Source organism: Arachis hypogaea, chromosome 9, assembly GCF_003086295.3.
Source record: "Arachis hypogaea cultivar Tifrunner chromosome 9, arahy.Tifrunner.gnm2.J5K5, whole genome shotgun sequence".
In the NCBI taxonomy this organism is placed as follows: domain Eukaryota; kingdom Viridiplantae; phylum Streptophyta; class Magnoliopsida; order Fabales; family Fabaceae; genus Arachis; species Arachis hypogaea.
Genome location: NC_092044.1, coordinates 117,434,546 through 117,462,527, shown reverse-complemented (window position 1 = coordinate 117,462,527; position 27,982 = coordinate 117,434,546). Strand labels below are relative to the sequence as shown.

The 27,982-nt window shown below is 31.3% G+C and overlaps 4 protein-coding genes and 1 long non-coding RNA gene across 10 annotated transcripts; 3 read left to right on the top strand and 2 right to left on the bottom strand.

Annotated features, from left to right (window-relative positions):
* Positions 1-8,759: 8,759 nt before the first annotated feature.
* On the bottom strand, positions 8,760-11,314 carry LOC112712493 (uncharacterized). The gene is made up of 2 exons (XM_025765394.2): positions 10,952-11,314; positions 8,760-9,420 (listed from the first exon to the last, which is right to left on the bottom strand). The coding sequence occupies exons 1-2, from the start codon at positions 11,312-11,314 to the stop codon at positions 9,208-9,210; spliced, it is 576 nt and encodes a 191-aa protein (XP_025621179.1). The 3' UTR covers positions 8,760-9,207.
* Positions 11,315-11,366: 52 nt separating this feature from the next.
* Positions 11,367-15,605, top strand: LOC112712492 (ras-related protein Rab7). The gene is made up of 7 exons (XM_025765393.3): positions 11,367-12,636; positions 12,750-12,776; positions 13,370-13,469; positions 13,562-13,708; positions 14,137-14,217; positions 14,288-14,433; positions 15,254-15,605. Exons 1-7 carry the CDS (start codon positions 12,584-12,586, stop codon positions 15,318-15,320), a joined length of 621 nt encoding a protein of 206 aa, XP_025621178.1. The 5' UTR covers positions 11,367-12,583; the 3' UTR covers positions 15,321-15,605.
* A 698-nt stretch (positions 15,606-16,303) lies between these two features.
* On the top strand, positions 16,304-20,000 carry LOC112712490 (uncharacterized). Of its 6 annotated transcripts, none has more exons than XM_025765391.2 (9): positions 16,304-16,527; positions 16,680-16,731; positions 16,940-17,013; positions 17,234-17,335; positions 17,813-17,970; positions 18,494-18,545; positions 19,101-19,174; positions 19,471-19,543; positions 19,766-20,000. In XM_025765391.2, exons 3-9 carry the CDS (start codon positions 16,942-16,944, stop codon positions 19,892-19,894), a joined length of 660 nt encoding a protein of 219 aa, XP_025621176.1. In that variant the 5' UTR covers positions 16,304-16,527; positions 16,680-16,731; positions 16,940-16,941; the 3' UTR covers positions 19,895-20,000. The 6 variants fall into 6 exon arrangements, with proteins under 6 accessions (XP_025621176.1, XP_025621172.1, XP_025621175.1 ...); XM_025765387.3 differs by having other exon boundaries at positions 16,309-16,527; positions 17,824-17,970; XM_025765390.3 differs by having other exon boundaries at positions 16,309-16,527; positions 17,824-17,970; positions 19,761-20,000.
* A 797-nt stretch (positions 20,001-20,797) lies between these two features.
* LOC140175393 (uncharacterized) lies at positions 20,798-23,637 on the top strand. Its single transcript, XR_011866131.1, has 4 exons — positions 20,798-21,138; positions 21,680-22,263; positions 22,377-22,467; positions 22,550-23,637. It is a non-coding gene; the product is annotated as an uncharacterized lncRNA (long non-coding RNA).
* An 898-nt stretch (positions 23,638-24,535) lies between these two features.
* Positions 24,536-25,238, bottom strand: LOC112709603 (uncharacterized). The gene is made up of 2 exons (XM_072202206.1): positions 25,035-25,238; positions 24,536-24,883 (listed from the first exon to the last, which is right to left on the bottom strand). Exons 1-2 carry the CDS (start codon positions 25,236-25,238, stop codon positions 24,536-24,538), a joined length of 552 nt encoding a protein of 183 aa, XP_072058307.1.
* Positions 25,239-27,982: the final 2,744 nt, after the last annotated feature.

The window sequence follows — 27,982 nt, the reverse complement described above, 5'->3', positions numbered from 1 at the left end:
TATTTTATCTTTTTTTTTGTTATTCGTAGTCATAATAAGAAGGTATTTTATTTATAATTTTGTATAAAATAAATTTTAGAAATATAAAATATTATGAATATATTCTTTTTTTTGAAATAGAATTATAATACCTTTAATATCAGAAAAAAATTATTAATAAATAATATAATAATTTAATTTTTTAATTTAATAACAGTTAATTATATATAATTATAGTATAATTTATATCAAGTGTAATTAATAATAAATTAAAATACATTATTACACGCATTCTAGTTTTAAATAATATATAAATATTGTTTTCACAATCATATATTAATATATACGTTCTTTCCATAAGTATAATGCTTTTGAGATTAAAAAAGAAATTATTAGTTAATCTACTTAATATACTAAAACAAGTATAATCACCCGTGCTATGCACGTGAGAAGATTGAAATTATAATTTTAAATTATTTTTTTGAAATTAATTTAAATTATAATAATTTAATTAATAAAAAAATAACATATTATGCATTTTTTAATTCAGTGTTAATTGGATTAATTCTAAAATAGTTATTAATCGGTTTTAATAATGTACTTTTTTCAATAAATCACACATGTATACTGAATGTGATCATAAATAATATAGTAATAATAGTTAAATCCACCAACAAATATATTAGCTATATTATCACACTATTAAACAAATTAAATATAAAGACTATTAACACTTATAAATTTATAAAATCGTACTTTCTTTTATTCGTGCGAGAATTTACTTGTCAAATAAATTTAAAATATAAACAAAAAATATTTATAAGATGGACCTAGCATCACTTGAAAGAATCATGGAAAATAATCAACTTATCTTATCATCCATGAGAATCATTTTTACATAAGTCGTCTTATTCTTGTCAAATTTGTATGGGACTTTCCATAACCTTATAATTCTTGCCTTTATTTTTCAAACTTTTTCATTACATAATCTACCGTACCATAGGTAACACTGTTGATAGAATCGTAATTAGTAGCCCTTAGGTATGAAAAATAATAAACAGAAGAAAATTTATGTCCGAGGTACGAATTTTTTAAATGATAAATTAAATAATTGTAACAATTCACTATTATTCCTTCTCTTTATATATATATACACTAATTATACATGGTAATAATTAGCAAATATCTTCAATGGAGATACTTACTACAGTTAGGTGAAATTTATTTCATTATATTTTATTAACCTTTATGATTAATTCAATAGAGATACTTACTCAATATATATGTTATCTACATTAATTATATGCCAATATTTTTAGAAAAGAACTAAAAGAGGAGATATATAAATATATATAAAATCATTGCTATATAGGAAAGTAGGGCTGTCAAACGGGCTAGTCCGGTCTATTTAGGCCCAACCCATTAAGCCAGTGGGTTAAATGGGCTGGCCCGTTTAAGCCCACTTTATTCGCAGGCCAGAATTTTAATTTCTAGCCCGGACCGTTTATGGTCAGTCTAATGGGTTAAACGGGCCAGCCCGTTTATCATTTAATTTTATTTTTTGAAAAATATTTTGACAAAAAATATCACTTTTAGGTCAAAAATCTTTAAAAATAATATTTTTTTTAGCTGATAGGTCTGATTTTCAGGTCGAATCGAGAGAAATATTAACTAAAAGTACTGATTTTTTTGAAAAAAAATGTAAAAAAAAAAATAAACGGGCCACCCATTTAGCACACAGGCTAGCCCGAAATTTAAACGGGTTTAATTTTAGAGGTAAAGTCCGTCCATTTAAATGGGTAAACGGATTGGTCCAATGAGTTTAGCCAATTTTGACGGTTCTAATAGGAGGCATACATAAATTGATACATTTTTTTTATTATATTATACAACTTAAAATTGTAGTATCATGTTATTATTAATTCTAGATACTTGCTATAATTATATCAAATTTAATTATGACTATAAATAAATAAAATATATAACATTCAATATTATTTTTTCTTTTTACATTCAATATTTACTGTAAATATAAAAAGTAAGATAATTAATAAAAAAATATGAACAGAAAATAAAATATATTAATTAAAATTCAATTTGTTATCTAATTAATCTTGTGTCCATACGATAAAACTTTATGAAAATGTTATGAATCACAAACTTTTTTTATTCTACATAAAAAAAACACTATACGAAACTTTTAGTCGTACAAAAATAATTATAAGAATTAATTATTGATGTTGATATTAATCACAATTAATTATTGATATCCTATTTTTTTTAAAATATATTTTACCTTTTTTAAAATATAATGCATGTACCATGTAGACCTTTTATTATTATTATTATTATTATTATTATTATTATTATTATTATTATTATTATTATTATTATTATTATTATTATCCACTAATTGATATCAAATTAAATAGGTCACTATTAATATGTGCATCAACTATCTTCTAATTAAATTATTATACTTAAATGCAGATTAGAACTATATCAATTGATATAATTAGAATGATTAAAAATATCGATAATTGATACGTAGTTTAATAACGCATTGAATATTGATTATAATTAATTAATTTATATAAATTATAATAAATTGTGAGATTTGAATGGCTAATCAAATTAATTAATTGATATAATTAATTAATTATAATTGATTTGCTTTGACGAATTAAATGAAATAGATTTGGAAACACCTCAAGAGCATGCCACATCAGTTCCATTATTAAATACAAAAATTCTATTTTTATATAATAGAATAGAATAGATAGATAATAAAGATATTTTCTTAAATTAGTGTAATTATACATTATTCATTAAATATTTATTATAATATTGTAATATAATTATAATAAAAATATTTTTATAAAATAATTTTATTTAGAGAAATATAAATTGGTTATTAATGGCCGGTGCCATTATCATATAATTATCATATTATATTATTATTATCATTATTATTATCAATATAATTAAAATGATCAAAAATATTTTCGATTGATAATTGATAAGTAGTTTAATAATGTATTAAATATTGATTTCATATAACTATAATAAAGATATTTTCTTAAATTAGTATAATTATGTATTATTGCTTAAATGCTAATTATAGTATAATTATAATAAAGATATTTTTATAAAATAAACTTAGAAGAGAAAATAGTGTATTAATTTTGGCGGGAAAATAGATTCACGAGGAATCGACACCTCACTTTCATTGGTTGGAAGAAAACCTAATTTTAGTATATATATATATATATATATATATATATATATATATATATATATATATATATAATTACAAACGGTACGAATTTTTAATGCAGATACTAATTGCTACTAATAGAAAAAAATTATATAAATAGAAATTATTCAATCAATTTCGTATGACAAAACAATGGTTAACAAAAAGTATGGAATCTTTTTTTGACATACGTATTATGCCATACGTATAAATTATACGGGTTATTTTATAACTTCATATATATATGTATAACAAAGCAGTTTAATATTATATTTTATCTATATTAATTATATGTCAAAATTCTGAAAAAAGAGATAAAAGTAGAGATATATAAATATGTATAATATTATTGTTATATATGAAGCAGTTTTATATTACTATAATTATAGAAACTTACTATAATTATATCAAATTTAATTATGACTGTAAATAAATAAAATAGAAAACAATCAGTACTAATTTTTTTCTTTTTATAGTCAAAATTTACTGTAAATATTAAAAATAAAATCACTAATGATTAAAAATTTGAGTAGAAAATAAAACTCCATAAGCTAAATTCAATTTGTTAACTAATTAATTTAATGTCCATATATTATTATTATTATCATTATTATTATTATTATTATTATTATTATTATTATTATATATTGACTAAAACTGTGAATACATACTAATAAAATTATTACATACGAATGAGAATTAGAATTTTATCAATTATATAAATTCAAAATTATTATTATTATTATTAAATAATGATGATAATTCATGTGATAATGAATATTACCTATAAAATATCTAAAATTAAATAATATTCAACAGTAATTATGTAACAATTATAATTCAAAAATTACTGTATATAAAGTCACGTGAATGATTATTATAATTGATATAATAATTGTTATAATTGCTACATATTCTCAATCTTATAGGTTGTATCAATTTAACTATATCAATTATATTCAAATTAGTAGTCAATTATTTTTATGAAAATTCTTGCTATAATCAGGTTATACTTATGAGATTATCTTGTATTAATCGTTATAATTAATTTAATAAAGATATTTATTAAGTATATATATTATCTATATTAATTATATGCCAGTATATATTTGTAAGAATGAGTTAAAAAAAGTGATATATAAATATATATAATATTATTGTTATATAAAAGTTAGATTTAAATAATATATTAAATATTAATTTGATATAATTATAATAAAAATATTTTTCTAAAATAATATAATCATACATTATTCATGAGCTAATTATAATGCAATTAAATATACAATAATATTCTATATTATTTATTTACCATCATGATTTGATTTTTATTGTTTTCTAATTTATTTACTCACATAAATGATTAAAATATATAACATAACTATCGTAATTATTATAATTTTATGATATAATTATAATTAACATATTTTATCGTAATTAAATATTGATTTGATATAATTATAATGAAATTTTTTTTTAAAATAATATAATCATATATTATTTATGAGACAATTATAATGCAATTAAAGATATTATTATATCATAATGTCTACTTACTATATTAATATAATATCAAAAGATACATTTTTCATTATTTTTTATAGATAAAATCGGTTTTTATTGGCAACTAAATTGTACTTAGGACAACGAAAAACTATATATTTAGGTAGAGTTTTTTTTGTCAAATATAATGAAAATACCAATAAAAAAATAAAAAATAAAAATAAACTTAAATAATATACTTGACACCACTTTATTTTATTAATTATTAAATTATTTAAAAATAGTACATCCACGAAAAATAATCATAATATATAAATTGAGGCAATAATTTAAAATTCTCTAATTATAATTTAATCAAATACTAATATTAAAACCAAAATTACTTAAACAATATTGAATCTATTCTAGTCTTTAGTCACGTATAGTATAAAGTCATTCTCGTAACGACAACCAACTGAAATAATATCGTAAGTATCAACATTTAAAATTCGTACAAAATTAAAATTAATAGTACATCAACAGAGTTAAAAACACAACGAAAAGGATGACAAAAGTATTGAGAATTTGGGACATTTATTTTGCAGCTCACAATAAAAATCTGAGGACACTTGCTGCAATAAGAGCAATTAAAAAAAAAAAAAAAGAAAAACAAAATCTGAATTTGAACCAAATTGACCAATTTAGGATGGTGAATCTAATGAGAAATTATGCAACCGAATAATTATAATAATTTGATAAAAAAGGAGGATGAGTAAATTATAAATGTTAGATAATTAAAATTATTGATAAGTAGTTTAATAACGATCTACTTAATTTTAATTATTTTAATTATAAAAATAAATTACAAATGTTAGATAATTAAAATTATTGATAAGTAGTTTAATAATGCATTAATAATTAAAATATCACAACTGATATTACAATTTTAATCGAATAATTAAAATTATAATAATTTATTCATCCTCCTTTAACCACATTCCATTAGGTTGGTCATAATAGGTGAGTAGATCCAACAATCATTCGGTAAAGTAGAAATTATTGCCCCTTCTTTAAATGCTTACATCCATGTAATTGAAATCCGAATCAGTGAAGACAACTCGATGATGTATTTTATAGATGTGATGCATTGTAAACGATTGTGGTAAAAGACAATTGAATTGGAACATTAGACGATAAGAACAACTTAGAGTAACAACAATTAATAAATTATTAAAAGAATAATATAATAGAATGAGTATATGAAAAATATTATAAAAAATTATAAATTGTACCTTAAAAGGATCAACTTCAATAAAAAATGGAGAATACATTCTTATTCTATGAAGTAGTAAAAAAATACTAAATATAAAATTATGAGCTGACTCTCAAATTTAGATGTATGTACGACAGAAAAACACTATTTATAGACCTTAGTAAAACAAAAATAAATAGGTAAATTAATTACTATTAAGGCAATTTGTTATTATGTACAGTAATTACGCATTATAATTGATAAGTAGTTTAATAGTGCATTAAATATTGATTTGATATAATTATAATGAAGATATGTTCTTAAATTAGTATAATTATATATTATTCATTAAATATTAAATATAATATAATAATATAATTATAATAAATAATTTAGAATAGATGAAAAATTTTATTCGTTTTGGAGGGAAAACAAACTCACGAGAGAGTGACACGTCACCCTTATTAACTGGGGGAAAACCCAGTTTTAGTATATTAAGTAGATTGGGTTTTTTTCCCGCTAATAAGGGTGACGTGTCTATCTTTCGTGAGTCCGTTTTCCCTCCAAAACGAATGAAATTTTTATAAAAAATAATTTTATTATAATTATATTATTATAATATATTAATATTTAATAAATAATATATAATTATACTAATTTAGGAACATATCTTCATTATAATTATATCAAATCAATATTTAATGCACTATTAAACTACTTATCAATTATAATGCGTAATCACTGTACATAATAAAAAATTGCCTTAATAATAAATAATTTATATATTTATTTTTGTTTTACTAAGGTCTATAAATAATATTTTTCTATGGTACATGAATCTAAATTTGAGAGCCAGCTCATAATTTTATATTTTAAATGCAGCAATACCGAGGAAACTTCTTACCAATCAATTTCAGATCAAAGAGTCTACAATCACCTAGAGTTTCAACAAACTTGTTTGCTTGTTGGCTTGAAAAATGACAACCTTTAACTTCATACCAGTAAAAAACTTCATTGAAATCACCAAGTAAAATTCCAAGGTCTATGATAAGTTGAGGACTGAGAAACAAGGTTATCCCATAGAAGGACTCTATTACTAAATTGGGAGCTGCCATAAATTCCATTGCACCTCCAAGTTAAATTGTCATACTGAACATCAACAGTCAGACATTGCTCAAAAACATCAATCATTTTACAACTAGCACCCTGCAAGGAGGATAGGAACCAAATTTCTCCTTTATGCCCCCACAGCTTCTACAAGACCAACCTGGAAATACCCAAGACGCTCCCAAAAAGACTTCAAGTGATGGAAGGTGGATGGGTTTCAACAACAATAACAAAAACAGAATTAAACTTTTTAACTAATTCCCTACAATAAACCCAGGCCAACTTATTCGAAGTCCCAAAATATTTTAGACAATTATATTTACACTATCCATAATAAAAATAAGCAAAGAAAAAAAAGGAATAGAGGGTCTCTAATTCGAAGAACCCACCTCAAGAGGAATTTTTTCATGCGGCACCACCTTCTCCTGACCTTCCCCGGCACCACTTCATGCAGCTTTGGGGTTCTCTCAAAGAGAGGGAGTCGCACTTTCTTTTCACATTGATTGAGAAGATTGAAATTTGGGCTTGTCACTAAATGAAATAGTAGACTTGGTTTTAGCTTTATCTTGGACCTTGAAAATGGGCTTATGTCCTAACTTGAACTTACCTTTACGGATCACATGCTGCCATCCCACCTCTTCTCCAACGCATGATGAATCTACGTGAGTTCCATGCAAATCATTCGGTTCCTTGATTTGCTCCTAAAACTTTGCCAAAATCAAAAGTTTCCATTGCAATCTTTGTTTGAAGAGATGGATGTGATTTTGCGGGCATCGGTGCCCCCGTTTGGGTCTTTTCTATACGTCATGTGGAACGCTTTCAACAATAATCTTTTTAACCATCGGTAATTCTAGATTAATTTGAACACATGCTGGGATATACTTTTCTTTCTCTGCCAATTTAGTGGCCAAATCATCGCCTGTTCTTGGTAGTACCACATCAAAGACCCAATATCCGAATCCACACTAAAATTGAACCAAAGGTTTAAAAGGTCATTTCTCCTTTCATACCAAAGGCACAAACTGTATGATTGAACCACATAATGATGCTTTACGTATCATCAGTCATCGCCCATCGTCCTCCTCTTACCATACGCACTGGCTCCTATTGAGGATGTTGTGTGGCACCGTTGCAAAGAATAATGAGCAACTTAGCCAATGCCGTCAAACGCCTTCCTCCGCCGCCACCAGTCCTTCTAGATGAGCTGATAGCTGAAATATAAAGAACGTCACGACACTCAAGATTGTCTGCAAGTCATGGAACACCATAATCTCCGGCCCTCAATTCTCATGTTTCTATTGCCTTTACTTTAACGATGAATGTATGTTTCATGCAGTGATGATCTTCTTGGTCTTTTTTTTTTTTATTTCTAAGGTCAAATCCTCGTAAGATATACTGGTTCCATTGATTCAAATCCTCTTAATCATAGTGTAAGGTGATTTTTATCTTGACTAATCACAAATTTACTATTTTGATAGTAAATAAAAGAACAAATAGATACATTACGCTGGTGTGTATATATATATATATATAAAATACTTATTTAATTTGCACCAGGTATCCATCAAGTCGGTCGGAAGTCCAATGACTAATCCCTCGAAGAGAGGTACAAAGTAGGCGACTCTCTCAAGCAAACAAGTTCTATTGCCATTCCGTAGTGAATATTAAACCCAGGAGAGATAGTTAAGAAAATTTTCATTTTCATTTATTATAAATTATAATCCATTCAGCAGAATTCTCGCCATTCTAATCAAATAATTTGGCTGCATGATATAAATACAGAACCGATTATCTGTTTTATTTTTTGCTTACCCAGATCGTAACTTGGCTCATAAGTAAGATTCCTAATGTAAGATGCAGACCCCAAATACAATCGTTTTTCCACTCTCATCAGATATACTTCTAAGGATTAAAAAAATAACAACAAAAAAGAAAGTAGTACAAAAATGGACAATTGTATGCTTGCTGAACAAGAGCAACTATTATGCAGTATCATCAGATAACGTGACATTTATCCTATACCATTGGTGATGACACATTTCATCGTAAAAAATGTCAACTTCGTGAAAGAACTGAAAGCATAAACAGAAAAGCATGAAAAGCCTTACACAAAAGCATCCATCCCTTCCATTCACCAACCATACTTTTTCAGAAAATCTTTAGTTCTCTTCCTCATGCGGGTGAAAACAATCACTATACAAGCCAGTATCCATGGAGAGAAGGTTGTGCCAAAGATGTTATATTTCTTGATCCATTCTGGAGTGTCCCTTGAAACTAGCGCGATCATAAATGTTATTACTAGCACCCCGATCAAGATCCTGGTCACTGGTTTAAGTACTGAGTCCTGCAATTGAAGGTTACACAGAAGAGAAACACCTTTAGTTTGACGGACCTCAGTTAATAAGAAATGAAACAAGGTGCCTTACTACCATCTAAGTTCCTCAGAGTGCATTTAACTATAGAGATACTTAAGTCCCCATGCTTGTTTAAGCATTGCTTATTTTCAGAATCTTATTTCCTATCACCACTTACATAAAGAATCAATCACAAGTAGGTGTGGTAGATTACATAGATCAAACAATACCATTGCGTCCTATCATGTATCATGTCTATATTGAGATTATATTTCCTATCACCACTGACATAAAGCATCCATCTAGAAAATGTAAAGAATGCTATATCTTATAAAGGTTTTATCTTGGACATAGGAAACTCATCATCTCCTCCATCCTTCTTATTCAACAAAGATAAAGTCCAAAAAGGAATGGATCAACTGCACAAAAACCACATAAGCAATCCAAAAAGATACCAACATAGACATGTATAGAGCACCCCCTTTTTTTTTTGAAAGAGAAAAAAAAAAAAAAAACTGAACACACAAACACACCTAGAAGAAAGATGTGCCGAGTCCATATGACATAATATAGATGAATCTTAAATCCCACGTTAAGAGAAAGCTTGCAAGAGTATTTTTCTCATTAAAACCCCGAAAAAAAGAAATTGTTTTTTGGTCCTTAAGGTCAAGTACATAAATTTCTGTGGCTACCTTCATACATAATTGCTTGTTCAATGAAGCCTCTAATGGTGAATGTTGGCTATACACATTCTTCTCTATACTCTGATAGATAATATAGGTAGAACAACTCATGAGCCAAAAAAAATTGGATAGTTTTATTCATAGTAAGATACCAAAAGGTATTAAATACTCGCCCTAATGTATATATAAAAAATTTCAGAGCTTCAAAAGACCAACGCAATCTGTGTTTCTTCTCCTTATGGTAACCAATCGAATTCAAACTATTGAATTCCCCCCTCAAATGGATGAAACACATTTGAGGTTCTTCTTACATCCATTACCTATGAGCTTTTATTTTTTTTCTCATTCCAATGAGTATTGTTATAGACTTATAGGCACAATTTCTAAGGAATGGTGTACTAGAAAGAAGGGAAAACTAATTAGAGAAGGGCATGTAACATGTTTAGTGTGGTATGGCCAGCCTACTCTATGAACCTTCTCCAGTTCTCCTCTCCCTATTCTGAATTTTGACCATAGTTTCTCCAAATTACTGCGAACGCTTCCAATTTTGATCCTGTTTATGGAGAAGTACTTTTCTCATCACCATACTTAAAAGTAGATTTTCATTGTTCTGTTACTTGGATTGATGAATTGGGATGATCCCTGTCTTAACCGATCTGAATATAAGTTTCGTGTGGTTGGATTGTTCATCTTACAAGTTACACTAAAACAGCTAAATATCCTTTCTTTCCCCAATTGTTACCAACATAATAATAAAGCAAGCATTAAACTCAAACAAAAATATCAAATTCCCTTCTTAGTTAGATCCCAAAGCAATCACTCAGAAAGGAGAGGGTACCTTAGGTTCGCCATCAACATAAACAGTAGCACCGTCGTGGTAAGTGAGGATGGACCTCCCATTTCGGTGGAAGCGGATAGGGACGCCGCGACCGGACTGAGGGTTAAAGACGAAGATGGATTTGAGTCCGTACTTTTCGAGAATTTCACGCACTTCCAGCTGGTCCTGTTCCCAACCACCAAGGTTCGACTTGAACACCGCTATGGGTCCCTTCCCTTGCCGGTACAGATGGATCTCCACCTCCGGCACCTTCGTCCGCACCTGCTTCTTCGGCGACACCTCATCCGTCGTCGTCGTGGGGGCTGTGGCGGTTGCGTCTACCTCCTCGATTTCTCCGATCAAGGGTGCTTTCTCTTCCTCCATGGAGTTTATATAAGTTTTCGTCGTAACGCTCGGATCTGAATTCTGAATTTTTGAACGTGGAAGATGAGTATGATTCTATGAGCAATTAAGCTTCACACTCAAATCTAATACAAAATACAAAACCCTTTTTTTTTCTCCTCAAAGTAAATATTTTAATCTAAACTTTATATTTTAATTATTTTAATCAATATCGATGTTCTTTTTAGCTAATTATAAAATTTAAGTATATAAATTTTGCTGGTATTAATAATATACTAATAAAGTTTGAGAGAAGGGGGATTGGGGAAGGTTAGATGGAACAAAAGAATATGATTCTTTTTTTTTCTTCGTAGAATTGAGAAAAAAATAAAATTAAATCATCATCATATATCATATATGAAATTAGATGGATGATTGTATGTATCAAAAATCAAAATAGACTATGTTGCTGTGTACGGAAAAAGGATTATGTTGCTATTCTTCTCTTCATTCTAAAGAACATATAAAAATATTAGAAATGTGCAATTGAAATAATAATAAAATAGTCAAGATGGTAATTATTGTTACTTTAATTAATAGTTTTGATTAAAATTTTAAAAATTATAAAATAATTTTATAAATATATCTGTATTTTCATTTCATATATGTATATACACTGATACACACATGTGTATGTTTTCTAATTTTTTTTTAAATTAATTCTAACCTTATTTATATATATAGTAGATAAATTTATAGTTTGTAGGATGCAATATTGCAATTGAAGAATTAAAAAAGGGTAAAAATAAAAAAAGGGAAAAATATAGGGATAAGGATTCAATTATAATATATATAGTGATAGTGATATACTTCACCTTCAAAAAAAATTACTTTATTCTATTAATTATTGGATATAGATGGAGCCCAGAAAGAATATTGGATATACTAATATAGATGATTTTGAAAGATTATTTATCCGAATAGCAGGGGAAGCAGTTAATTATAAATGATTATGTTTTTTTGGTGACCAATTATAAATGATTATATGAGCTTAAAAAAATAATTCTTAAATGCATATATAAAGTAAACTTTTATTTATTTTATTTTATTTTATTATCGTTTTTGGCTGTAATTTTTTTTTCAAAGCAGTTGAAGTGAATAGTGCAGAGACAGATCGAAAATGGCGTACCTTTTTCCCTTTTCTGCACGAAGTTGACCTTGAAACCAATCGCCCCATAAATACACAAACCCGCAACAACAATAACGAGCTTCAACGTCAATCCTCGATTTGGGTCCCTACCGTAACCAGCTATGTCTTTGCGCAGACGAACCTTGCTCAAGGTCATCGTCCTCGGCGATAGCGGGTACGTTTTCTAGGATTAGGGTTTTTTTCTTTTCTTTTCTTCATATTTTTTTTTCCTCCCTCAAATGCATCCAAAAATTTAGTTTTTACAAGCCCTTTTCGTTTCGTTGTTAGGGTGGGAAAGACCTCATTGATGAATCAGTATCCTGATCCTCACGTGCCCCTTCTTCTTCTTCTCCCAATTCCATTGCTGTTTGGTAATTTCATGCGTTATTGTTGGAGGGTCTGTGTCATTTCACTTCGTCCTTGAATCCCTTCGCCTGTTACATTGTTGCACCTTTGGCGTTATTATGCTTGATTTGTTATTTGACTAATTTACTTAACTATTTGTTTACGTTATAGTTCTAATTCGTGTTAGTGTTAGTTACGCGAAATTATTCCAAAAATGACTAGTCTTATATATGATTTTTTTATGTTGAAAGTAAACGTATCACCTAAGAGTACTAGTGCACGTTTCATGACATTCACACAGTGCCTTATCTAAATTATTGCTTTAGTGAAATAATAAGGTTTCAGTTTGAGGTCCTTTTGATGATAATAAGGTTATTTTATTATTGGAGTTTGCATCTATTGACCGCTAAGAGTAAGTGTGCACAAGAAGTTAGTATTAGGAAGTAGTAGTCAACATATTTTGTAGACTTTTTAGTTTTCTGTTTGGACAAGTTGTCAAAAAAGATTTATGGTTATTTCCTTTTCTTGAGTTATCCACTTTGGAACCTTAACTACTTACATAGATATGTGCACAAGAAGTTTAGTCAGCAATATAAGGCAACCATTGGAGCTGATTTTGTAACTAAAGAACTCCAGATTGATGACAGACTAGTCACTCTTCAAGTGGGTTTGTTTTCTTTCTCAATAGTATTTTTGAATCTCTATATATATTATGTGAAAATTGTGTGTATTTCAATTGTATGTTTGATTGGTAGATATGGGACACTGCGGGGCAAGAGAGATTCCAAAGTCTTGGCGTTGCATTTTATAGAGGGGCGGATTGCTGTGTTCTAGTTTATGATGTGAATATAATGAGGTCATTCGATACCCTTGACAATTGGCACGAGGAGTTTCTCAAGCAGGTCCTTCCTGTCTTTTTCTGGATGATAGTTTCATTTGTTGTCCTTCATGACTGCATCCATATTGGGTTCTGCTTGTAATATTTTCTCGATGTTATACTTTGTGGTTATTAGAAAATGGTAGGACTCCATTTTGATTTTCTGGTAATATACTGGAAGCATATTGTTATGATTATGATTGTAGTTTGTAGTCTAACATGGGGAATCCGGATTCTTTACCTAGGGCAAGAAACACAGTTTTCAGACATTGTTAGTTTACTTGCATTCTTCCATCATTTCATAACCTTTTATCTGTGGCACTATCTCCCTGGATACAGAATTGCGAAATGCATTGTGATTTGATTTGTCTCACTTTCTTACGTATTACTCACCCTTATTAGATTTTTTACAAATAATGTTCTATTAAGACTTGTATTCTTATTGTGAGACAGGCAAATCCTTCTGACCCGAGGAAGTTTCCGTTTATATTGCTTGGAAACAAGATAGATATTGATGGTGGGAATAGTCGAGTGGTAGGCAAGTTTAATTACAGATTCACGATTCCTCATCTCATGCATAAATGACTAATTATCTTAAAAGCAGGTATCTGAAAAGAAAGCCAAGGATTGGTGTACTTCAAAAGGAAATATCCCCTACTTTGAGACGTCTGCGAAAGAAGATTACAACGTTGATGCTGCATTCCTCTGTATTGCCAAGACTGCCCTAGCCAATGAACATGAGCAGGACATGTAAGTTTTGCTTTTGAAAGATATGGACTTGCTGATTACTGTATGAATTTGTACATTATCATATGAATACAAGTCACCACTATTATGTAATTGATGAGTTTGGATGAATGCATAATAACCATGCTTAGAACTTGTTGAAAACTTTTTACATACAGTCCCAATCTGGATAAAAGAGGATGTTGACTGGCTCTGCTGGGTCTTTAAAAGCCAATGTAAAACTTTGTTGAATATCTATGGCATGGATCAAACACTATATCATAGGACTATTGTCGTTAATTTATTAAGTTGTACTTTTGACTGTATGAACTTGTAATGGAAGAAGACATTGATGTTTCGTCCTCACCTTTAGAGGCAATGAAGATTCCTTAACCTAGGATCTTTGAAAAGTATTTATGAGGAAGTTTTTTATCTCTTTCTGATCTCCATGGTATTATTGGTATGTTCTGTAAATTCCTGAACTGTACCATTAGTAGTTTGTACAATTCTGTTTCTAACTATTGGTGTTCTGACCTCTGAGCTCCATTTTATTATTGGTATCTGAAATTCTGTTGCCTTCCAAACATTAGTTATTTGTACAATTCAGTATCTTATGTTTAGAGAAAAAAGACAGATCTCTCAGAATCCAGTTTTCCTGTTGTATGCCGTATCATTTTTTCGCCATTAGAACAGATACATATGATGGTGTGATTCCATACAATTTCATCGGTTTTGTGGAAGACATTTTTGTACTAAATAAGTTTCCTTCTTTCTTTTGGAGATTTAGATATTGACAGATAGCTGCTAAATTAACTTCTGAATTGTTTCAATTTCAATTGTGCAGATATTTTCAAGGGATTCCTGAAGCTGTTACACCAGAGAATGAACAGAGGGGTGGATGTGCATGCTGAGATGGAAACAATGAATAATTTTACGGACTCCCCTCCCCCTAATGTCGTGGCTCAAATTCTTCAAATTCTTTTTGCTCAAATAGTGATATTTATTCCTTCTTGTATACTGTATGCTATGGTTCTGTGAGTAAATTGTGTTTGACTTTGTGTCAAGTGTAGCTTCCACTATTGGAAATGTTTCATTCAGTAGAATGGCTACATCACTTTCGGCATGTAAAAGCAATGAATATACTAAGTTGAAGGATAACACGCAGAGTATGAATTAGAGCATTTGGAGTGAGTAAATTATATTCCAAATGAATTTATATAATTTATAAACCGTAAATTCTAAATTTTATTTTTTTTATAAGAAAAAAGAAGAAAAAAACGTTACTGGACGACAATAATTAACGTTTGGGTCACATTTGTGATGAATTAATATACTCGTGCATTAATTGAAAAAAAAAAAACTAAATTCACTAATGATAAACAGTTAACACTAAAACCCTATATCTATGCCACTAGTATATTTTAATCACTATGGACTATGGAGTGAGATAGTTAAAAAATGGAAATTCAGTCAGTCGATTGATAATTGAGGATGTACCTAAATGATTTGACTAAATTTTTATCTAATAATTTTTAATTATTAATTTCATAATTTTTAGTTATTAATTTCATATGAAGTCAACTGCACGTGAATTTTCACCTCATTAAAAACTTAAAAGTGAATTCTATGGTCCGTATTACTCTATCAATTTAGAATGAAATTTACAACTGCCTCAATTACATGTAGCATGAGTGGTTAATTGCTAAAATAAGTGTAATATATATAGTTTTTTTTTTTACCGAAAATAAAGAGACTGGATAATCTTTTAGTTGAGTACGAAGAGATTATACCATTTGAGTTATAATTTAGTTATTTAAACTAGCTAATTTGCTTGTTTGAATATTCCTTTTTAAATTAAATTGATATATGCATCATGCATGCTTGTTTAATATACATACAACGTGGCTTCCTTAGGTCCCCATGTTTCTACCATTTTCTTTTTGCATCTTCTTATTCGCTTCTTCTCTAACAACGATTAGAGGCTATGGCGGAAAACACTCGTTCACTTGCAGTTGCTCTCAGAACTCTCTTCTCTCTCTTGGGAGCTTTCATGCTCGCCACACTTCTTTACACTCTCTTCACCGATGGTTCTCCTTTCCGCAAAGAACTTCTCACCCCGTAATAATCCCTCTCTCTCTCTTTCAAAATCTTACTTTGATTTTGTTGCCTGCAATTTACAATCTTCGAGAATAATCTTTCATCAATCTACTAAGAATTTTATGTCGTTGCTAATTAATTATCAAACTTCTATTCTTGCCTCTATTTTTCAGGTGGATGGCAGCAACTTTGATTGATTTCTATATCAATGTTGTAGCTTTGGCGGTAAGTCAACTCAAAAGCATCATGTATATAATGATCCATGGAATACCAATACCTGTTGAAGAGTCTTTTATTGTGCTTTGCTTTTCTTCTATAGAACCCTGCTTGTGATTTTGAATAATCTAATTAAAACATTGCCGATTTATTTAGGGCTCAGTCTCAAAATTCACTTCTGAAAACTAAGAAGTTCCACCTTTGTCAATCATATCAGGTATGGGTTGCATACAAAGAATCAAACTGGATCAGCTCATTTCTGTGGATAATTTTCCTTATCTGCTTTGGAAGGTACCACTATCTGTTATGATTCGATCTTATATCTCAGCTATGAGATGATACTTACTTTTCAGCAAGACTTCATATTATTAGAACAACGCAATGGTGTTTATATGGATAAAAGTTAAGATTGATCAAGAGTTTGTGGTTGTTTCTTATAATTGTTTATGATCATTCAATGGAGTCTCGGAAGTGCTAACTTATTCTCACTAATATTTTTTGTATGTTCCAGCATTGCTACATGTTCCTATATTGTTTTACAATTTCTGAAGCTGTCACCTCAAGAATCTTCACAGGATCCTATGTATTATGTTCTGTTGCGGAATCCAAACAAGTATGTAAATTGAAACACAACTATAGAATCAGATTTTCTCTTCATGTGCCTATAATGGAATTACCCCAGCTTGTATCTTGTTTCTGCTTCAACATCTTTTATTAGTTATTTAATATGGGGTTTGACCAAGTTGCTTGCTTCTGATTCTCGCTATACTGATGTCTTATTCTATTCATAATAAGAAAAGATTATTAGAATTCTTGAGTTTGATTAACAAATTGTGAAGCCTGTTTCATGTGAAAGAAGCAAATAAAATATATGCACCTTTCAACTAGTGATGCTCTATGGTGTTTTTTAAGGGTTTTATATATAAATGAATTTTAGGGTGTAACTAGATGTTGTTGTTTTTCTTCTCACTAAATTTTATTATTCAAATTGTGTAAACTATTGCTATCCTTTTGAATTGGTCTTTCTCTAGATATTCCAATTTCATCATGATCTAGGATATTATTCTCTGTTCTCTGATTGACTCTGAAGTTGTCATATAGGACTACTGCTGCAGAACCAAAAAGGAAGAATTCTTTTGTTGTGGCTCTAAGAGCCCTTTTTGGCATCTTGGGTGTTTTCATGCTTGGAACTATAGTGTACACTCTTGTCACTGATGGTTCTCCTTTCCGGATGGAGCTTTTAACTCCGTAAGTGCTTCATATTTGTTGCTGTGATCTTCATTATGGAAGTCATGATACTTTTTGTCAATATAAGCATGGTTGAGCATAAGCATGAAACAGTGAACTCTTTTTTGTAGTCAACTCTTTCTGTTATAATACATAAGCATGGTTGTCAATATAAGTCATGATATTTGTTAATAAATGAATGCTTGGTCACAATTCTGAAACGTTCGACTTTCAAGCTTGGTCACAGTTTTTTGTAGTCAACTCTTTCTGTTATAATACATACTTGCAAGCAAAATGTATCTGTTGTTAAACATTTGAGGGGTTATGCATAATTAAAGTACATCATGAACAACATTGATTTTGAAATGCTGCAATATACAAGTTTGTTACGTTCATTATTTTCCTAAATTAGTGTTCTCAAGGCCAGAGCATACGCTTTCTGTGCTTGATATGCAAGTGTATTTGCAGCTCAGTGTAGTAAATTATCTCTAAAGTTTATGCTTTTACGTTTCTTTGTGAATGTCATATGCTCCAACATTTGCAGGTGGATGGCAGCAACATTAGTCGACTTCTATATCAATGTTGTGGCTATATCAGTAAGTTTGTATATCCTCATATCACAGGCTCTATAAATTATACAAAATCTAAATGTCTCGTCATCAACTTGAAGGATTTAAGGTTTGAGGAGGCTCTTTAAATTGTTTTCTTTTGTCCAAAAAGAGAGATCATAGAAACTTCTGTTAATATACACAGTTTTACACATTTTTACGTTAATAGGGAAATCTAAACTTTCATAAGCAAAGTTTTAATGGAGAGTGAGAAGCATACCCACACACGTTTAAACTTAATGGTCTTAGCCTATACATGAAGAAACCAACCATCTCTAAGAGTACAAGTGAAATTTGAATTAACAAGTGAATCTTGCATCTTCAATAAAAAAGACTTGAATTATATCAGGAACACTGGCCATGTCATTGTGATGGTTGTGAAAATATTACTGGCCGGTGACCATTAAATAACTCTGGGATAATTGAAATCAAAATGTTTCAGCACGATCACATAATCAGTATTGAATACTAAAGAAAAATTTTGAGTTTACCGTACACTTTTTTCAGTCAACTTGAGTATACTAATTATTCATACAATATCAGGTTTGGATAGCCTACAAGGAATCTAGTTGGATTAACGCAGCTTTTTGGATAATTCTATTGATATGTTTCGGCAGGTTAGTTCTTTAGCTTTGCTTCTTGCTTGGTGATTAAAACTAGTTGTCATTACTCATTAGAAAATTTCTCTATCAAGAATTTTAACCTCTTTGATTATTATAGTAGAGATTCCATCATCTATTTGCATTGTTTTTATATATTTCACACTTCTTTGTATCATCCTATCTTCTGAGAGTATCACGTTTTTATATAGTAAGAAATTTTTACAACTCAAGATCCTTATTTAATTTTATTTCGACTATTATTTGATCAATCATAAAATTAAGTTCAAACTAAGCATTGTTTTCTTTATCAGCGCTGCTACAAGCACCTACATTGTGTGGCAGCTGTTCCAGATCTCTTGCCAAGACCCTGTCTACCTTATTTTGGTACGTCATGGCGACAGGCAAGTATATAGCACTGGTTTACAATGATGTTTAAACATTTGACATTTGGAATTAATATTAGTTAATATGGCACTTGCCCTTTTTAATGTTATAACATTCTTCAACTCGAGTAGCTAGTAATGTTGTATTGGCGACTACTTCGCCATTACTAGGATATTGTGGATAGTTTGCTTAGAACTTTAATAATTGCTCATGCTAGGGCAGAAAGCAAATATAAGGGGATTCCTAATGAGGCACAATAGCAATGGTGGTTATGAGCAAATGTTCATGCAAATCTCACTCCGGATTCAACTATGTAAATTACAAGAATCATATTGTTTCTCCAAATGCTAGAGTAGCAGCTTTATGATCTAGTTATAGTGTGATCATGTAAAAAAAAACTGGTAAATACTATACCATTGGATTTTACACAATTGAATAGAACTACATTTATTTAGAAGAGCTTGTTGCTGTTTCTCCTTTCACATTAAAAATAATGCGTGTGAGTGAGTTTGTATATTGTGTATGAAAAAAAAAAACAGAAATAACCGTCCTCCAAAACAAGTATCGGACAGAAAAAAAAAAAAAAAAAAGAAGAAGAAGAAAGTATTGTTATATTACAAGTTTCTAAGACTATGAAGTAATAGTTTCTTCATTCACACGTGAAGCTTTGATCCCTCAAATATTATATATATATATATATATATATATATATATATATATATATATATATATATATATATATATATATATATTAGAACTTTTAAACTGTACAATTTGATACTTTTATGATTATTACATGGTCTTTTTACTACATTTTCTTTCCAAAATACTTTTATTAAGGGATAATTTTATCAATGAAGCCTATCATACGTATTTTAAGAAAGTAAAGTTGTAAAATAGATGCAAACTATTATAAATGAAAAATAATTTGAAGTTCTAATTCACCTTTTTAATTTTAAATTTTTTTATTTTATTTTTTAATATTTTCAATATATACATATATTCAGTTTTTGCTTATTTAAAAAATAAGAAAATGAATTAATATTTTTAATTATTATTCATTACAAATATATACACATCTTTAAGGAAGTAGATAGTGGATTTTTTTTATTTAAATTACATAAATATAGTATTTACAAAAATGAATAAACGGTGAGGTAATTACAAAAATGTATCTTGGGACATATCTCGGATGTTGAAGGAGTAATTACAAAATGGGCATATCTCGGATGTTCTAACGATGTGCTGTGATAGGGTCATAGCGAGTCACATTCTGGCCTGGGTACATCCGGGATATGTGTATGGGCTGATGTCGGATACTAAGCATTCAAGATATGCGCAATGGGGGTCTCAGCATCTTAGATAAGAGCAATTATCGTGGATGGGGGCTCTGCATCCGAGATAAACGCGCATGTGTATATAAGTCATATCATCCGGAAATTATGTGCATTACAACCATTTTTTCATTTTTGTGACCTTCTAGACGAGTGAATTCGAGTTCTTTCAGAAAATATGGCTCCCGACAATATGTCCGCGAATGAGATATCAACAGACTGAATGCTACTTGACATGTAGCTGGAGCTTTAGACTTTGAGGTTAGTGGTTTAACCCATTTTTTATTGATAATGAATAATTAATTTAGATGTTTAGTCTTTAGTAACGTAGTTAATGGAGTAGGTATAGTGAGTTGACAAAATTAGAAGATCTACGTTGGTTTCTTTGGTATACCTAGGATCGATGTATACGTTATATAATTGATTGTGATTACTTAAGTTAAATAAATAAAATAGGTACCTAATTGTGAGTTAAGTTAAATAAATAAAATAAGTAACTTTCATTTAACCTGTTAGTCCAATAAATAGGTATCTGTTACACTTAGCATAAATGATTATCTAGGTGGATTATAAGTTTTAGTAATGTTTAACAACAATTAATGGTTTAGATGTAATTAATATGCGCTGGTAAATGTTTTGGAAATTACAAAGACCATGATTACTGTTGCCATGTCATGTGATCCCGGGTCTCTCGCTGCCGGCCATTTTGTTGCCCTGTATAACGGAGGCTGGATTTGGACATGCAATAGAGTTGAGGAATTTTATGTTTGACAATTTTTTTATCTCTGTATTTGTCAAGCAGTGGAGACTTGAGACCCACACGTTCCACCTTTCATGGGGTGAGACCAGTATTACGCTCTAGGATGTTGCCTACCACGTTAGTCTACGCATTGCTAGAGAGCGCGTTACGGGTTGTACCAGACTTTCAGCAATAGCATGGACACCCGACATGGGAGTGGATTGAGGATTTACTAGGCGCCAAGCCGCCACCACAGCCAAAGGGAGGTCAGCAGGTTTTCGGGCTGAGGATGACTTGGCTTAGGGACTGGATTGTACACATTCCTGATGAGCAGCCCCAGATACATTCTGTTAGTATGCCCGATGCTACTTGATGATGCTGTTTGGGGAGTTTCTGTTCATGGACAAGTCTGCTACATTTGTGCCTTTGAGATGGCTACCACTGCTAGAGGATTTTGATCGTTGCAGCCAGTTACCATAGGGATCTGCACTGCTCTGTCATACCTACCACACATTGTGCACCGCGGCATTGCGTGATGTGATGGACATTACAGGGTGTATGCCGCTCCTTGTCTCGTGGATCTACCATAGGTTCCCGTCTTTTAGTCCGGTGAGATACGACGTCGTCAGGTTCCCACTTGCTTCTAGGTACGTATATATTGTAAATAATTTTTAACTTAGCAAGTAGTACACATTGAACACGTGTTTTGTTATGAAATATAATTAATTAAATTTCGTTAAACTATCTTTGTTGTGCATAGGTTGGCAGGGCTAGGACAGGAAAGTAGAGATCGTCATGATGGCAAGATCTAGTGTCTACGTCGTCGCATCAATGCACTGACATTTGACCAGGTATAATGGAGTTTGGTTTATGTATTTTTTCATGCATTGGTATATCATTTATAATTAAGGTACTTTAACCTGATGTGAACAGTTTTGGTGTGCACCTTACGAGGATATCCAGCTACGTCAGATTGTACCCGACTGACTTATGGGTGACGCAGAGCTTTATACATGGAGGGCTATTGTCTCTATCGTCTGCTTTCACTTTGTAGAGTTTCATCATGTTGACAGAATGAAGAGGCAACTTGGGGGCAGCAACACAAGCCAGTGGATCCGGTGAACGTCGATGACTACCTTTTCAAGACGACCAGGGGAGATGACACATGGTGGCCCGAGCAGCACCATGAGTGGTACGATCTATTCAGGGGCCGTTACTAGGCACATCACTTGGTTACCATCAACGGCCGTCCGGACTTTCGCCCGACACATGAGTACCTTACTTGGTGGCAGCAGGCTTGCAGAGTCAGATTTCTCTCGGGGGAAGAGGTCTTTGCCAATCCCAGAGTAGCAACCCCACTAGACGATATCCTCCCTGCGGCTCCTGGTCAGAGAGATGAGCTACAAGTACCACAGGATGCCTAGATCAGAGGCAATGGGCGAGGAGGCGACCTCGCGATGATGTCCGGAGACCGACACGGAGGGCATGCGATCAGTGTGTCAGGTGGGACGGTGGAGATCCTCAGCACGGTGAGGGAGACCAGCAGTTGTTAGACGAAGAGGCTGAGTATGCACGGCAGGAGAATATACTTGAGGGTGACATTCCAGCTGCACATGTAGAGCTTTCCACCGATGCATTCTTTGTTGACCATGAGGCCGACATGGATAGGAGGCTTATGTTGGGTACCTCCATCCCCAATCACCACTCGGCTGATGACACCGCCTGGAACCAGACCCAGTTCAACATTGGATCTGATATTAAGATAAACATCGATGACATGTTCCAAATTGTAGATGCGACTGGGGATGTTCCATGACTCTTTTAGTTCATTATTCATGTATGACTTTAGTTGATTATCCATTTTGGTGTATGCTTTTTTACAAAAATATTGTAAGTTGTTTATTCATGTACAACTATGTATTAGCCAGTATCGAGATCACTAGTGATGCATTCTTAACGTTAATGATTGAAATTAGTATGAAAGCAACGAAAGTAATGAGTAACAGCTACACTAGTCATAAAGAAAACATGTTTCATTGCACATTAAATATAGACATAATAGATAAAAACACAGATTGTTTCATTATACATGAAACTTACAAACTTGCAATCCAAAGCCCTAAACCCTAAACTATATGCGTTGTCATGGATCCGATTGCGGCGCATTAGGACATCCATGTATAGTGTGACCTTTTTCATGGCAGAGCCCACATCTCTTTTCCGCACGCTCAACGGCACCCATCTCATTCCAGATTCGAGTGGATACTGGTCTTTCCGATGCCTTCCGTCGCATGATTGGGTTGGGCTTCAGGCATGCACCGTACCATGGAGACCACATCTTCTCATCTGGTATCGGCGGAAACTTCCTCTCGTATACATTGAATACAGATACCATCGTGTACACGGGATCGACGAAATGACCCCACTCGATGCTCCCAGCTATGCATGCCACTAGGACATGTCAACATGGGTAATGCAATGACTGGAATAGACCGCAGTCGCATGTACGCGCGTTCAACCGAATGCGATATGAAGTCTGAGACTAACCATCCACCGGCTTTAGCTCCTTCACACTGAACACGGATTCCCTACGATCACAATGGGTAACTCGCATCATCGGCAGGCTCTCTTTGTTATAATCTATAGATGTCAACAGCCACTGTGAGTATATCTGTCCACCCTGTAACTGAGCATGTGTTTCGCGACCCCTACACACAAATAACTGTTGCAAACGCTCATATGTTGCCCGAACAATCGTAGCTACTGGAAGATTCCTCATTCCCTTTAGCACTACATTTATGCATTCCGATAGGTTCGTTACCGTTGACCTTCGTCGCAATGTTGCAGCCATAAATCCTTCCTGAAACGAAGAGCCCAATCTACCATCTCACCGGATAGTGTACCCAAAGCATCCAAGTATCAATCGCAACACTCCTTGCTTGGACTGTATGCAACATTTACAAGGTACCCCTTACCCTCGGCCAATTTGAACCATAAATTGAAGTTTGAAGCCATGTTCCGGATGCAGTAAACATGATATTCTGATGGAGGATGCCATCCACTGTGAGGTGCGTTAATGGCGGTGCAAATGGCCCGTGATCTATCTGATATGATAAGGATTCTTGGCTTTGGAGTAACATGTTGTCTCAAATTCGAGAGAAAAAACGTCCATGTCTCTGTTGTCTCAAACTCAACTAATGAGAAATCTATGGGAAGAATATTGTTGTTACCGTCTTGAGCCACAGTAATTAAAAGCACGCCCTTATACTTTTTGTACAAGTATGTCCCGTCCACATATACAAAAGGCTTACAACGCTTAAACGCTTCAATACATGGAGGAAATGCCTAAAAAACCTTATCAAACTGACTCCACTCTTCGTCAACCATGTTTTCGTTGTAATAAGGAACAACAATGTACGTGAATAGTATCTGGGAGGCACTCCTGCAAAGCTTGTAAGAGCGCAGGTATCCTGTTGTACGACTCTTCCCAATTGCCATAGATCTTGGCAATCACTTTCTGCTTTACCATCCACACATTTCGATACGAGAGCTTAGAATGGTAACTCTGATGCACAGCACTTTGCAACACTGGGATAGACACCGACGAGTCAGTCTTTATCATAGGTAACATGACTTTGCAAATCAAATCACTATCCAGCTGAGTATGATCCTGAGACATGGTAGGTGCCAGACAGGTATGTGATCCATCGAATTGACGCACCGCCGTCGCTGGGAATCTCCGGCACATACTCATCTTCGGACGCTGTATCGCTTGATGACCCGGACCCGACAACATAAGTTGAATCGCCCTTATTGTCATCCTCGTCGACACTATCATGAGGCTGGGCATAGTGGATCGGTGTCGCCTCGAGCAGCACAACTTTAGTAGTAGAAGGAGACGACCCACCATCAACTACCACGTCACGGACCACAGCATACAACTCCATCACATGTTGCGGCATTAGCCGTGCATGTACGTCGAACATTACCCTCACATGCTGATCCCCATCAATTCAAAATAACTTATTGGTAAATCCATCATTCGGAAGGGCGTGTAGAAATCTATATGCAACCCGCCCAACCTCCTTCGTACTTACACCCTAGATTGCTCAGCATAACCGTCTTTAGCGCATTCACATTATCAATCCGGTAAGTGTGCAACATGGCAGTCTTGTGAGACTCAAAAATCACTCATTCATCACCGTGTCTAACTATCCCATTGGGATAAACACAACAAAGAAGAATTGATTATTCCCCATCAGAAAGAAGAGATTGGTCTGTAAAATGTATGAGGAGATGGACTCTATAAATAGACTTATTCTCTAATATATTTTAGGTGCACAGACTTCTAAACCATAATACACATATCTCGAGTGCTGAGAATCTAGTTATATCGTTAACTATATCTCGAATGCTGAGGAAGGAATTAGGAAGTTGCTCTTATCTCATATGTTAAGACCCTATCATAAATCGCGCATATCTCGGATGCTCAGTATCTAATATCAGTTCATATATATATATATATATCTCGAGTACATTTAGGATGTGATTCGCCGTGACCTATCATAGCACGGGATCACAGCATCTAAGATATGTCTATTTTGTAATTATATTCTCGGCATCTAAAATGTATTCTAGTATGTATTTTTATAATTATCTCACCGTTTATTTATTTTCGTAAATATTATATTTATTTAATTTAAATAAAAAAATCCAGTAGATAGCTCATTTTAATCAATTTCAAAGGGCAATAGTTATAGAACTTTCCAAACAAAACATGACATCATCTTTTAATATCTCATTCAAAGCTCTTACCGTAGAACTTACCAAAAAGCTCCTCCGGCCGAAAGCGACCTTCCAATACGTGTCACCCAACAATCACTCCAAAGTCCAAACCCATTAAACAAATGCCAAATTTCATGCCTTTCAGTGCCCGATAAAACAGGAATAATAAATAAATACTCACCACAAAATTTGATTAGAAATATTTTTATGAAATATAAGTGCACATTAAAAGTTATTTAAAATGATATATAAATATATATAACACAAATTATCCACTCTTAGTCACCAAAAAAAAAAATTATCCACTCTTAAATTTTTACTTAAATTTAAAAGTAATAAAAAATGTGTTATACTTATAAACATAAAAATTTCATAAAAGTTACCTCTTAAACTCATAATAATTTCCTTTTTAATTACATTATTTATTTATTTTTTTCAAAGACGATATTAATTAGTTGGTGATACTACACGATTAAATTATTTTAGTAACTAAATTTAACAAATTGATCCAATAATTTATTGATACAATAAAAATTAGCTAAAAATTACATAAAAAATAGAATAAACTTGATTATAAAAAAATTATTTATCTAGTTTTTTTAAAATATTTATTTTAACTAACTTCAAATATCTACCTGAAATAATCTCTTAAAATGAATTTTAAAACAATAAAATAATATATTGAAACTGTTCAACACTCTTATTAATTAGTATTTTTTTTATTTTCTATAAATTATAAACATAGACATAAATACAAAACAGAACACAATACAAGATATACAAACATATAAATTTTAATTTTTTTCTATAAGATATAAAGACATTGTATATATATAAACTCTAAGTTTAGCTAACATGTGTCATAACAATATATTTTAAAATTCTTAATTTAAAAAGTTTGTATAAAAAATTACAAAGTTTAAATTTTTAATGTATTTATTATTTATTTATTAAAATAAAAATTTTAAAAATTTTTATTAATGATAATCTTAGTGTTTATTTGGATGTTATTAAATCAATAAAAAGATTTTTTTTATTTTATAGTGAGTTTGAAAAAATTTTAATAGTAAAAGTAAAAACACTAGAAAAACAAAATATTCTTTTTTTTTGAAAAGTTACAATTTATGTGTTTGTTTGGGCGTCGTTAAATTGATAAAAGAAATTTTTTTATTTTATAGTGTGTTTGGTAAATTTCTAATAGTAAAAATAAAAGTATTAGAAAAATTAAAAAAATATATATCTTTTGTGAGAAGTTAAAATTCATATTTTTTTAAAAGATCTTTTTTCCTAAAAAAAAGGACGTTTTTTACATAATAAATGAATAAAAAAGTACTTTTTATCTTATTTTATCCAAACATAATTGATAGATAAAAAGATATTTTTTATAGAGTACTGCTACACATATAAGTCTTTTTGGAATACAATTCATAAAAATGACAAGTCACTTGAATAACGCGCGCGCATTCCTTCTTATCCTCCTCCTCTTCCTTTTTCTTCTCTTTTTTTCTTTGCGTTTTTCTTCCTTTTTTATCATGTGTTTCATCTTCATCGTCATTTTTTTATTACTGTTGTTGTTACTGC